General features: G+C 43.3%; 1 protein-coding gene across 2 annotated transcripts in view; it reads left to right on the forward strand.

Annotated features, from left to right (window-relative positions):
* Positions 1–8,000, forward strand: part of peak1 (pseudopodium-enriched atypical kinase 1) — a 267,608-nt gene extending 259,608 nt beyond the window's left edge. For both annotated transcript variants that reach the window (XM_031802148.1, XM_020456793.2), the window contains one exon: positions 2,857–8,000. In XM_031802148.1, the coding sequence (XP_031658008.1) occupies positions 2,857–4,188 (1,332 nt within the window). In that variant the 3' untranslated portion in view covers positions 4,189–8,000. The remainder of the gene's footprint in view (positions 1–2,856) is intronic.
* The last annotated feature ends 5,667 nt before the right edge of the window (positions 8,001–13,667 follow it).

Raw genomic sequence — 13,667 nt, forward strand, 5'->3', positions numbered from 1 at the left:
AGAGGCTTACCCAAAGAGACTCTGAGCTGTTATTGCTGCTAAAGGTGATTCTAACATGTATTGACTCAGGGCGTTGAATACTTATCTAATCAAGATATATTAGTGTTTTATTCATATTTTGTTTTACAAATGTTAGCATTTCTCTTCCACTTTTACATTAGAGAATTTTGTGTAGATCGTTGACCAAAAACTAAACAAAAGTGGAAAAAGTCCAAGGGTTTCAATACTTTCTGGGCATATTTACCAATCAGGGCATATGAAGCCGTTCAGAAATCTTAATGCCTTCTGCTAAACCTGGTCTGATATTACAATTCGCAAAATAATATTTGTCCCTTAGGGGTTTTAGATAATTAAACCGTATTTTAGGGACTGCAGATTACTGCCGTGGAGCTGTTTTTATGCACCAATAATCTGACAGGCTGAATTAAAAGAATAGTGATGAAGGAAATAAAAAAATGCTAGGCAGAGCATGCCCAGAGCGGAGAGAGGCACTGCATCTCAGTGCTAGAGGCGTCACTACAGACACCCTGGTTCGAATCCAGGCTGTATCACAACCGGCTGTGATTGGGAGTCCCATAGCGCGGCACACAATTGGCCCAACATCGTCCGGGTTTGGCAGGTGTTAGGCCATCATTGTCAATAAGAATTTGTTCTTAACTGACTTCCCTAGTTAAATAACGGTTAAATACATTTTAAAAATGCTCTGCTCCACACTCGCCTACTCAAAAGCAGCCCTGCTTTAGGCTATAAAAACTGGGCTTCCGTATTAATATCTTTGTGTATCATGACTGAAATACTGTGCCAGTCTGTATTTGGGGAGTTTCTCCCATTCTTCTCTGTAGATCCTCTCAAGATCTGTCAGGCTGGATGGGGAGCATTGCTGCACAGCTATTTTCAGGTCTCTCCAGAGATCTTCGATTGGGTTCAAGTCTGTGCTCTGGCTGGGCAACTCAAGGACATTCAGACACTTTTCCCAAAGCCACTCCTGCGTTGTCTTGGCTGTGTGCTTAGGGTCGTTGTCCTGTTGGAAGGTGAACCTTCGCCCCAGTCTGACGTTCTGAACGCTCTGGAGCAGGTTTTCATCAAATATATCTCTGTACTTTGTGTCATTCATCTTTCCCTTGGGGCCTCCAGAGTGGCGCAACGCATACGGCTTCACTACAGATCCGGGTTCGATCCCGGGCTGTGCCGCAACCGACCGTGACCGGGAGACCCATGAGACGGCGCACAATTGGCCCAGCGTCGTCCGGGTTAGGGGAGGGTTTGGCTGGCCGGGATGTCCTTGTCCATTCGCGTTGTAGCAACTCCTGTGGCGGGTCGGGCACATACACACTGACATGGTCATCAGTTGTACGTAGTTTCCTCCGACACATTGGTGCGCCTGTCTTCCGGGTTAAGCGAGCAGTGTGTCAAGAAGCAGTGCGGCTTGGCAAGGTTGTGTTTTGGAGGACACATGCCTCTCGACCTTCGCTTCTCCCGAATCCGTACGGGAGTTGCAGCAACTGTAACCACCAATTTGGATATCATGAAATTGGGGAGAAAAAGGGGTAAAAGTTTTTAAAAAATGTATCTTCCCCTCGATCCTGACTAATCTCCCAGTCCCTGCGACTGAAAAATATCCCCACAGCATGATGCTGCCACCACCAAGCTTCACCATAGGGTGGTACCCCAGACGCATTTACCATAGGTGACTCCAATCAAGTTGTAGAAACACATCACGGATGATCAATAGAAACAAAATGCACCTGAGCTCAATTTCCAGTCTGAATACTTATGTAAATAAAGTATTTATGTTTTTTCTTTTTAATGCCTTTGCAAAAATGTCTAAAACCTGTTTGTCATTTTTGTGTATTGTGTGTAGGTTGATTAGGGGGAAAAATATTTAATCAATTTTAGAATAAGGCTGTAACGTAGCAAAATGTGGAGAAAGGGAAGGGTCTTAATACTTTCTGAATGCACTGTATGTTGCACTAAGAGTTGTACAAAGTTGGTAGAATCTTAATAAAAATTATTCACAGCTGTAATGGCTGCCAAAGGTGCAGGAGGGTTGAGCTAACGTAGGCTAATGTGATTAGCATGAGGTTGTAAGTAACAAGAACATTTCCCAGGACATAGACATATCTGATATTGGCAGAAAGCTTAAATTCTTGTTAATCTAACAGCACTGTCCAATTTACAGTAGATATTACAGTGAAAGAATACCATGCTATTGTTTGAGGAGAGTGCACAGTTATGAACTTGAAAATGTATTAATAAACCAATTGGGCACATTTGGGCAGTCTTGTTTCAACATTTTGAACAGATAAGCAATGGTTCATTGGATCAGTCTAAATACACTGCTCCCATCTAGTGGCCAAAATCTGAATTGCGCCTAGGCTAGAATAATACATTATGGCCTTTCTCTTGCATTTAAAAAATGATGGTATTATCTTTTACCATATCTAATGTGTTATATTCTCCTACATTAATTTAACATTTCCACAAACTTCAGTGTTTCCTTTCAAATGGTATCGAGAATATGCATATCCTTGCTTCAGGTCCTGAGCTACAGGCAGTTAGATTTGGGTATGTCATTTTAGGCAAAAAAAAAATTTAAAGGGGCGTATCCTTAAGAGTGTCAGGGGTGTGAAGACATACGCAATTTATATGATTTTTCTTTAATTTTGAAAATGCGGAGTAGGTTGTGTAGATCGATGGGGGGGATTGAATATATAATCCCCTTTTAGATTAAATTAAAAGGCAGAAAATGTGAAGACCGTGCAAGGGGTGTGTAAACTTTCTCTAGCGACTGTACATATCTTAGTAGTGGAAATTTTTGTAGATGTTGACTGTCTTTTTCTCTCTCCCTTGCTCCAGATCTGTCGGTGTAATGTGAAGGAGAACCAGCAGCAGTTTTTCCACAGCCTGGCGGTGAGACAGAGCCTTGCACTCCACTTCAACATCCAGCAGGACTGTGGCCACTTCCTGGCCGACGTCCCCCCCCGCCTGCTGCCCTGGGAGGAGGAGGAGGAGGAAGAGGAAGACAATGAGGAAGGGCAGAAAGAGACAAAGGATAAGGAGTCAAGGAGGAAGAAGGAGACTGTTGAAACAACGAATGCCATGCAGAACAGGCATGCCGAGGATGCCCAGATCCCAGGCCACCACATGGGCACCACCGGCCGCCTGCGTAGCCGAGTGGTGGTGATCACCCGTGAGGTGCCCTTCCAGACCGTTGCTGACTTTGTTAGGGAGGGCGCAGTCCGGCACGCCCGCAACCCGGACCTGTACGAACGTCAGGTGTGCCTGCTGCTTTTACAGCTGTGCTCGGGCCTGGAGCACATGAAGCCCTACCACGTGACCCACTGTGATCTGCGTCTGGAAAACCTGCTGCTGGTGCACTGCCACCCGGGAAACCCCTGGAACTTGGACCTGCTCGAGCCCAACAATAACAGCAGCAACAGTGCCACCTCCGGGGCAGGTGCTGCCAACACGGCCACCAACGCCACCTGCCCTGCCCGCCTCATCATAAGCAATTTCTCCCAGGCCAAGCAGAAGAGCCCCCTGGTGGTGGACCCCAGCGCGCTGTGCAACCAGTCGCGACTGGCGCCCGAGATCGTCACAGCGACACAATATCGCAAGTGCGACGAGTTCCAGACAGGCATCCTCATCTACGAGATGCTGCACCGGCCCAACCCCTTCGAGGAGACACCCGAGCTGAAGGAGAGGGAGTACACCTGGGCTGACCTGCCGCCACTCCCGGCCCGCTCCCTCTACTCCCAGGGCCTGCAGCAGTTGGCCAGCCTCCTGCTCACCGTCAACCCCTCGGAAAGGATCCAGATGGCCGAGGCCAGGGCCTGCCTGCAGTGTCTGCTCTGGGGGCCCCGTGAGGACCTCTTCCAGGCTCTCAGCTACACCAGTGGCCAGACATCAGGCACCAACTCCAGCCAGCACGAGACCACCCTCCAGAACTGGCTGGACCTGAAGAGGACGCTGATGATGATCAAGTTCGCAGAGCGCTCGCTGGACACGGGCTGTGGCGTAAGCCTGGAGGATTGGCTGTGCTGCAAGTACTTGGCCTTCGCGACCACAGACACGCTCAGCCGAGTGGTGCGCATCCTCCAGCAGCAACACTCACAGTCCCAGCATCTGACCCAGTCTCAGCAGCACCTAACCCAATCCCAACACCTGACCCACTCCCAACCGCTCTGAGCTCCATTACTCACTAGCTTCTCACCGCTCATCCAATACTCTCTGGACTCGTGTCGTAATGCTAACAAATCTCACCCTCTCGTCTCTGTCCATTCAACAACGCAACCAAACCATGAGCGGAAAATCTATGGTAAAAAACTGTAATAAATCATTAGCCTTATTGTGGACTATGACATTGTATGCAGTGCTCAGATGTTTCACCTATCTTTTGGTAGGAAAAAGTGTAGGGGGTGGGTGTTATCAAATTAAACCTGCTTCAATGAACGATGAAGTACTCGGATGAGACAAAAAGTGCTTTGATACTACAAACTGGCAAATAGTCCTCGCTTGGTAAAATCTCAATGAGCTTCAATGAACAAGTTGGAAAAAAACATAAACCGTCAAAAAGGATGCTTGAATTGCTCTCAGCTGGAGTTGCCACAGCAACAGGTTATCTCCACATTCAATTCAATGGGCCCCGATCTGAAAATCCAATCTCCTCAGACTTGAGTCTTCTTTCACATTATTAGCCAATTATTGCACAGGTCCTCTTTGCCATGGTTTGTTTTTTGAGTTCACAGTATGTGACAATAATACGGCAGCACTGAGACTGGACATAAGCCTAGTGATAGTGACCACATAGCCCAGCCAATCTCTGCTGGCTCCAGTTGCTCTGACATCCCCTTGTTGTCTGTGTGTTTGTGTAGCCACCTCTCAAAACTGTCTCAAAGACATGAGTCCTATAGGGAATTCCGAGGGATTTAGCCTTCAGATCAGAGCTATCCTAACTAGAGCTGACTGTCACCTTGAACTAAGACGTTTGAATAATGCAGTTGAGTTTAGCTTTAAATGGATTTCAAGATAGAATGTCAGCGTGCATAGTGTAGGGGTCATGCTTGCCCCAATGCTTCAGCTCAGTCCTAGTCTAAACATCTCCAATAATCTTCTCAGCGCTCGCCCACTCCCTATCACTGTCAACCATTACTGAGGGGGGAGGAAGGGAGGGTTGAGGCTCCAAGGACGATTGATTAAGAATGAAGAATACAGGCTCCTCAGTTCCCCAAGGAGGACAGACACCCAGCCCAAATTTAGCATTACATCTTCTCCTCTACCATTAACTAAACCACCCAATAAGGAGGAAAAGCCTCCTTATTCTTAGGTACAACGTTGGAATTATTTTTCAACCACCAAGTGTGTTATGCAAACCGAGAATCGCCAAAGTTCTGCCCCGCAGTGTCCATTTTGACAATGGTGAGAAATACATTGAGGCGACAAGATTTTAGTTGTTTATATAAGAGGCATCTGTTTCAGTTCATCAAGGTGAATGCATTGTAACACAGTCATTTGAAGTGCCCTTACCACTGCTTAAATACAGTACATGATTCTGCAATCAATCCAGGCTGCCATGTTGCTTCGTAGTATCATTGATGAGAAGTTAGACAATAGTCGGACATGAAAGCACTCCCAATGTCATTTGCTCGTTTTTAAGCAAAGCCAGAACTTCGAATACTAGGAAGTCTGTTTTAGTTGTGTGTTTCGTGGACAAACACTATTTTTCCTTTGGATATGTGCAATTCATGTAAAATGTTATTATGAACTATGAAAATGACTGTACTTAAACATGTACGTAGCCTACTTTTATCACTTTTCAGTTATTCTCGCTTCCATTATTATTTCTGGCACATAACTGGCAATGACGTTTAGCTGAAAAGGCAGGATTTAGTCTCAAACCCTGATGTGGAACTTGTTGTGGTGAGCTCAGACAACATTATTGCAGCGCGTAGAGGGACTTTGATGTTTCAGGGGCTGCTTGTTGGGTTTTCTTTTTTGTATTTGTTTCTAGTCTTTAATTATACTTTTATTTGTTAATATAAGATGCTTGTGTGTTTGTAATTGACTGCTTCTGGCCTGGGTGATATGATCAATGTTTTGCACATTCAGTAGAACTCAAGCGTTCCTAAGCGCCGGAATGGAAATGTAGAAGCAAAACGGAGCGACAGGTCGTAATAAAAAGCAGTTCTAGCCTGGTAACAACTGCTCAGCCTGGATTAACCAGGCTAGTTCCAGCCCTCGTGGAAAGAAACACGCTGTGTTTTGCTCAGCAGCAGCAGCACATGGAATGTAGGAGTCTCTCTGGACTGGAGTGAAGCTTCGGTTGGAACTGAAAGGATCCCATGAACCTGGACTTATTATTCCCAATAGACTGTGTTAGCCACTCAGCCTCCGTTTTGGGGCGTTTCACTAGTTAACCACTATACATGACAAGCATTCCCGATCAATAGAGAATGGCCACTGCCTTAAACCCCTGCTTCCTGCACATCTAACCACACCACCCAACCACTGAGATTCATATGCCTATTGTCCCATCACTATATATCCGTTTTATGGGCTGCCATGGGAACTCACTACAACTGTTGCAGATACATATCCATCCCTCTGCCTCATCAGCATTGGTGATGCCACTGCACACAGTCAGCTTGTGGTCCATTATAGCCAAATGAATGAGCGTTTGGCTTTATGGCCTGTGTCTGTCTGCCTGGAATCAATGCAACTGAAATACATGGCTTACGTTGGCTTTGCTTCTATCAGTTAGAGGGCTTACTGAAGACAATAGAGACTGTTTGTGTGCTTTTGTGGTTGAACAATGTGAGAGATTTCGGCAGATCCCACATACTTTGGACTCACAGGTTGACGTCTCTAGCAGTGCTAGTTCGACACAGCAGATCCCTATAATAAAGGATTGTAATAATGTCAAATTATAGTTAATAGCTTGACACAAATACCCAGCAGAGTACCCTGATATTTTTTATTCTGTAACTCTCTAGTTTTATATATCCACCAATAGGCGTGTGCAATGGCCTCCGGCATAACAGATCTAATTGGGTTTACTACACACATTGCACAACAGATTTCCAAACATAACAGGTGTATGACTCTGAAAACACATATTTGGGATTCCTCTTGTAATGTTTCGTCATCCTGTGCGTGTCCGTGCAGGTTTGGTTTCTCTTACTAAGTATGGAAATGTTTTACTTATTCACCTCTACTCGTCTAACAGCATCCTGTGAGAAGAGGGCCAAACTCTGCCATGGTTTCCCTTCTATATCCATATGAATAACATGGCATAGCAGCCAGACACTCACTACCTTGGGTCAGTGGCGGAGAACTACTGGGAACTACTGTGATGAAGGGATCCTGTGTATTTAGATGTAGGGTCAGATGTGACGTCAAGGACATGGAATGGTGACTTCAGGTCAAAGAGTCCAGGCCGCTGAGGAATGCATGTGGACTGCACTGGTGGCTGTCCTTGTATCTAGAGAGTCAACATTTATATTATCTAATCTATAATCTACACTATTTACAGAATTTACAGTGCACCACTATCGGTCGGTCTGTCACGACAGACAAGATACCATCAGCTTGACTTTTTTGTCTCATCTGTTTTGGGAGAAAACTGGTGAATTGTTTTTTCTGTCCGGAAGAATGTTGTTATAAAACTATAGTGTTCTCACCTTTTGGAAAAAGAGTGTTTGCATACAGATTCATGTACAGTATTTTTCCCTCTTGTAAATGATCGAGTTAAACTACTTTAACAGCCAGTTGAGAGGAGGGTTTTTGAATGAATAACAAACACCATTAAAAACGCATTGTTCATGGATAGTGTTGCCAACAGTGAGTTCGCAGTTTTTTATCATTGCATTTTAATCGCCACTGAACATAAAAAGTAAACGCTCTTGGCTTTCTATATATGTGTATATCTCTTGGCCTATTGCCATTTTATTGTTGATCAAGTAACCGATAGTAACACAACAATAAATGTATGTTTTTATATACATTGTGTGTGAGACCCCATTATTGCCGATCTGTGTCTCTTGCATGTCCCTCTTGTGGTGATGAAGTGTAACAACCGACTAATACAATGGCTGCATCCCGATAGTCTAGTTGGCTTCCTTATGAGGTAGGATCCTCCCCTTGACTCCTTTCCACTTATTTGCGCTGCCGTAACAAAAGCAAGACTGGAGAAAGGTAATACCTTGTAGTTAACCACTATGTTGCTTTCACGTCGTCTGTGCTTTCAGATTATCCGGGCAAATGAAGGAGGTGACACACTGGGGAGAAGCCACTCTAGACTATTGAGCAACTGTGGTTTTATCTGTGTGAGTTGAACGCTTGTTCATTGTCAGTCTCATATAAGTGAAAGGTATGTACAGAGCTTAAAGACACTTGTGGCATCTGGATATGTTGGGCATCATGATGGAAACATCAGAAATGGGGAGAACCCAACAACAGAATGGTGTGGGCGTATACCGGTCATTACAAATATTAATGTGAGTAGATCGCTGATTGGCCAGCTCAATCCTCCTCAGGAGGATGACATCATCCTTTATGAGGAAATAGCAAGATTTAGTGAAAACGTCGGTTTGAGATTAACGTTTGAGGTGGGGTTTTTTAAGTGTTTTTTTTTTCTCTCCAATTGATGCTTTGGCCAGAAATACCAATATATGAGTTGACAACATTATTTGGGTATGATTAAGAGAATAGGTGCTTTTTCACTGGACAGTTTAACATTTTATTTTAAAGTACAACATACTGTACAGTACAGTACTAGATATCAATATTTACTCAGCATTGACCACAAGGTGGAGACATTTGAAAACGTTCCTGAAATATGACAACGGAGCCTATGGGGCAACGGCATGTTCCTGTAGCCTCAAATCCACTGCCATTGTAAAAAAAAAAAAAGACTGTTGGAGATTGATGCGTTGTCAGTGCTGGTTGATGGACAAACATTATGATGCAACAGTCCATACAGTCTCGAGCACACTGTCGTGTCATAATAACGCTTGTCTGTGGGCCTGCCTGTCTGTCTCTGTTTATCTGTCTGTTTATCTGTCAGTCTTTCTGCATCTTGACACAAGTCCCTCAGAAATGAAATTTATGATTATAGACTCTTGATCTGCTCGAGACTAAATCTAATGGAGGACAATGAAGTGTTGCATACACAGTGGGGCAAAAAAGTCCTGGAGTGGCCTAGCCAGTCTCCAGATCTCAACCCCATAGAAAATCTTTGGAGGGAGTTGAAAGTCCGTGTTGCCCAGCAACAGCCCCAAAACATCACTGCTCTAGAGGAGATCTACATGGAGGAATGGGCCGAATTTCCAGCAACAGTGTGTGGAAACCTTGTGAAGACTTACAGAAAACTTTTGACCTCTGTCATTGCCAACAAAGGGTATATAACAAAGTATTTAGATAAACTTGTTATTGACCAAATACTTATTTTCCACCATAATTTGCAAATAAATTCATAAAAAATCCTACAATGTGATTTTCTGGATTTGTTTTTCTCATTTTGTTTGTCATAGTTGAAGTGTACCTATGATGAAAATTACAGGCCTCTCATCTTTTTAAGTGGGAGAACTTGCACAATTGGTGGCTGACTAAATACTTTTTTGCCCCACTGTATAACCCAGTTACAATTGTGTGTGGTGACTGTTGTTTCATACCTGGGTTTCATAGTGCCAGCTCAGTGTTATGATGGAGGTTATTGCTCAGTTGCATAACCATCCGTTGTGTAATTGCAAGGCAGAGAATCAATAAAATATGAGAGGGAAGTGAACCGTGTGAGCTGCACCTCTCCCCCGGAGTCTATCCTCCAGATAGAGGTTTGTAGGCTATCTACTGCTTGACCAGAAGTGACTAAGAACTATGAATTCAAAAAAGTGGTGATATCATGTATTTGTAAAAAAAAAAGGAGTTGAAAGTGTTCAACATGACTTCATGTTTTAGTTGTGGATAAGCTTTCCATTCATGATGTCGAAGCCCATTATTTCAATATTCTCATGGCTTTTATTCGGAACACTTTGTTGTACAGTTCTGTTCAGATCTCAGGGGCCCTATCAAGCGTTTCAGAGTAGGAGTGCTGATCTAAAATCAGGTCCCACACTGTCCAAGAAATCTTATTCATTGTGATCTAAAATGCTAAACTGTTCCTAAATCGTCACTCTTACTCAGACACACTTGATAGAGCCCCTGACTGTTATTTTTTTATAAATGATTTAGTACTGTAATAAGTAATAACAAGTAAGTCTGCTGTTTGCAGATGATTAGGCAGTAGTAACCTGAAAACCCTCTGAAACGGAGCCTACAACATAAACCTCTGAGGAGCAAACCAAGCATACCATTGAACATAGGGCAAATCTTCGTATGGAGAAGGGGTGTTAAACTGTGTACATTATCTATATTCAGTCACCTTTACCATCAGCAGATAAAAGGAATACTTGCTCACAGAATAAGAGCCCAAATTAAGTTACACCACACTTCTGATAGGCTAAATGACATAATTTGAGCCAATTGGAGGTGTACCTGTGGTTGTATTTCAAGGCCTACCTTCAAACCCAGTGCCTCTTTGCTTGACATCATGGGAAAATCAAAAGAAATCAGCTAAGACCTCAGGAAAACAATTGTAGACCTCCACAAGTCTGGTTCATCCTTGGGAGCAATTTCCAAACACTATGGGACCACACAGCCATCATACCGCTCAGGAAGGAGACGCGTTCTGTCTTCTAGAGATGAACGTACTTGGTGCGAAAAGTACAAATCAATCCCAGAACAACAGCAAAGGACCTTGTGAAGATGCTGGAGGAAACAGGTACAAAAGTATCTATATCCACAGTACAACGAGTCCTATATCGACATAACCTGAAAGGCTGCTCGGCAAGGAAGAAGCTACTGCTCCAAAACCGCCATGAAAAAGCCAGACTAAGGTTTGCAACTGCACATGGGGACAAAGATTGTACTTTTTGGAGAAATGTCCTCTGGTGTGATGAAACAAAAACAGAACTGTTTGGCCATAATGACCATTGTTTTGTTTGGAGGAAAAAGAGGGAAGCTTACAAGCTGAAGAACACCATCCCAACAGTGAAGCACGGGGGTGGCAACATCATGTTGTGGGGGTGCTTTGCTGCAGGAGGGACTGTTGTGCTTTCCAAAATAGAAGGCATCATGAGGAGAGAAAAGTATGTGGTTATATTGAAGCAACATCTCAAGACATCAATCAGGAAGTTAAAGCTTGGTCGTAAATGGGTCTTCCAAATGGACAATGACCCCAAGCATACTTCCAAAGTTGTGGCAAAATTGCTTAAGGACAACAAAGTCACAAAGCCCTGACCTCAATCCTATAGAAAATGTGTGGGCAGAACTGAAAAAGCCTGTGGGTGCAAGGAGGCCTACAAACCTGTCTCAGTTACACCAGCTCTGTCATGAGGAATGGGCCAAAATTCACCCAACTTATTGTGGGAAGCTTGTGGAAGGCCAAGTCAAAGTCCAGACCTGAATCCAATCGAGAATCTGTGGAAAGAACTGAAAACTGCTGTTCACAAATGCTCTCCATCCAACCTCACTGAGCTCGAGCTGTTTTGCAAGGAGGAATGGGAAAAAATTTCAGTCTCTCGATGTGCAAAACTGATAGAGACATACCCATACAGTTTTATATCTTTATGTTTGAAGCCTGAAATGTGGCAAAAGGTCGCAAAGTTCAAGGGGGCCGAATACTTTCGCAAGGCACTGTATATATGTGTGTGTGTGTGTGTGTGTGTGTGTGTGTGTGTGTGTGTGTGTGTGTGTGTGTGTGCACATATATGTATGTGTGTGTTTTGAGTCACGTATGTTAATATTGTACCCTTTGACTCCTTTCCAGGTTCAGTCATGATCCAATTAATGTACCAGACAGTAGCATATTTCATAATCTGACCAGCCACAGACCAGATAAACAAGTAAAACAATCGCAATGGTTACAACAAAACTTTTTTGCTATATCTGGTTTAATGCATCTTATTTTGGCCTCTGAAATACGTTTCAGTTGTTAACTGGTCCCTGGCACGTAAATTGTCTCAAATTGACAACTTGCTGAAAGGCACACTGGGTAATATGTTAATGAGACATGTATTTAAGCCTAGACAGTATTTCACATTGCGAATCTCAGCAAATCAAATTCTCTTTTGTGATGTACTCAGCTATTTGTGTTGCAAAGGCAAACTTCATTATTTAAGTTCACTCAACATTGTTTTTTCAAATTCAACTCACACCAAGCAAAAGTAATTGGGTTGGTGGAATATGCCATGTCATCTCAACAATTTTCTAATTTCAAGTCCAGCCAACTTGGATTTTGAACATGCTACATGGACTTTTTACAAGTTGCATGTTTTCTCACATACTAGATAAGATCATCTTACTGCTGTAGACTTGAGTGGCAAATTCTAGTTTGCTTATCTAATAGCCTACAGGTATACTATAGAATAACTAAACTGGACACCATTTGATGGTTGTTCGGGATATGAGTATAGGCTGCAATGGTCAATGTAGAGATCACAGGCTATACATTATCTTCTTCATGATTGACAGGTGAAAGGTACTGTGCTACTGTGCAATCAATGTCATAATTTGAAGATTATGTGGGCATACTCGGCTGTGATTTTCAGCCCTTTGTGACACTTCCATCTCTCTTTCCTTATTCAATTAGTTTTATGTGGTTTGTTGGCATGAAGTAGCCTACACAGGTGCATTTTGGCAAAGCAGTATGAGAGTCTTAGATGAAAGTAGCCTAAGTAGTAAAATTACATACATTGTGCTATACTTGTCATTAGAAACAATGTATTTCATTAAATCAATTGGGTTAATTAAATTGCCAGTCTCTCTCTACCACCCACCCACAAACGCATACATTAATAGAATCGCCCAATAGTGTGTTGGAATAGGCTATTACAATAGAGAAGTGTTTCCCAACTCTGATCCTCGAGTACCCACAACAGCATACATTGTTGTTGTAGAAAAACATCTGATTCAACTCGCCAATGGCTTGATGATTAGTTGACCAGTAGAATCAGGTGTGTTTTTCCGGGGCCACAACAAAAATATGTACTGTTGGGGACTGGAGTTGGGAAATACTGCAGTAGATGATGAGATATACACTGACTGAGTACACCAAACATTAGGAGCACCTTCTGATATTGAGTTTTTTTTTATTTAACCTTTATTTAACTAGGTAAGTCAGTTAAGAACAAAATCGTATTTACAATGACGGCCAAACCCTAACCCGGACGACGTTGGGCCAATTGTGTGCCATCCTATTGGACTCGGTTGCACCCACCCCTTTTGCTGTCAGAACAGCCTGAATTTGTCGGGGCATGGACTCTACAATATGTTGAAAGCGTTCAATTGGGATGCTGGCCCATGTTGACTCCAATGCTTCCCACAGTTGTGTCAAGTTGGATACCGTTTGGGTGGTGGAACGTTCTTGATACACACAGAAACTTCTGAGCGTGAAAAACCTAGCAGTCTTGCAATTTTTGACACAAACCCGTGCCTGGTACATACCCATTCAAAGGCACTTCAATCTTTTGTCATGCCTATTCAACCCTCTGAATGGCACACATACACAATCCATATCTCAAGGCTAACAAATCCTTCTTTAACCTGTCTCCTCCCCTTCATCTACACTGATT

Source organism: Oncorhynchus kisutch, linkage group LG22, assembly GCF_002021735.2.
Source record: "Oncorhynchus kisutch isolate 150728-3 linkage group LG22, Okis_V2, whole genome shotgun sequence".
NCBI lineage: Eukaryota > Metazoa > Chordata > Actinopteri > Salmoniformes > Salmonidae > Oncorhynchus > Oncorhynchus kisutch.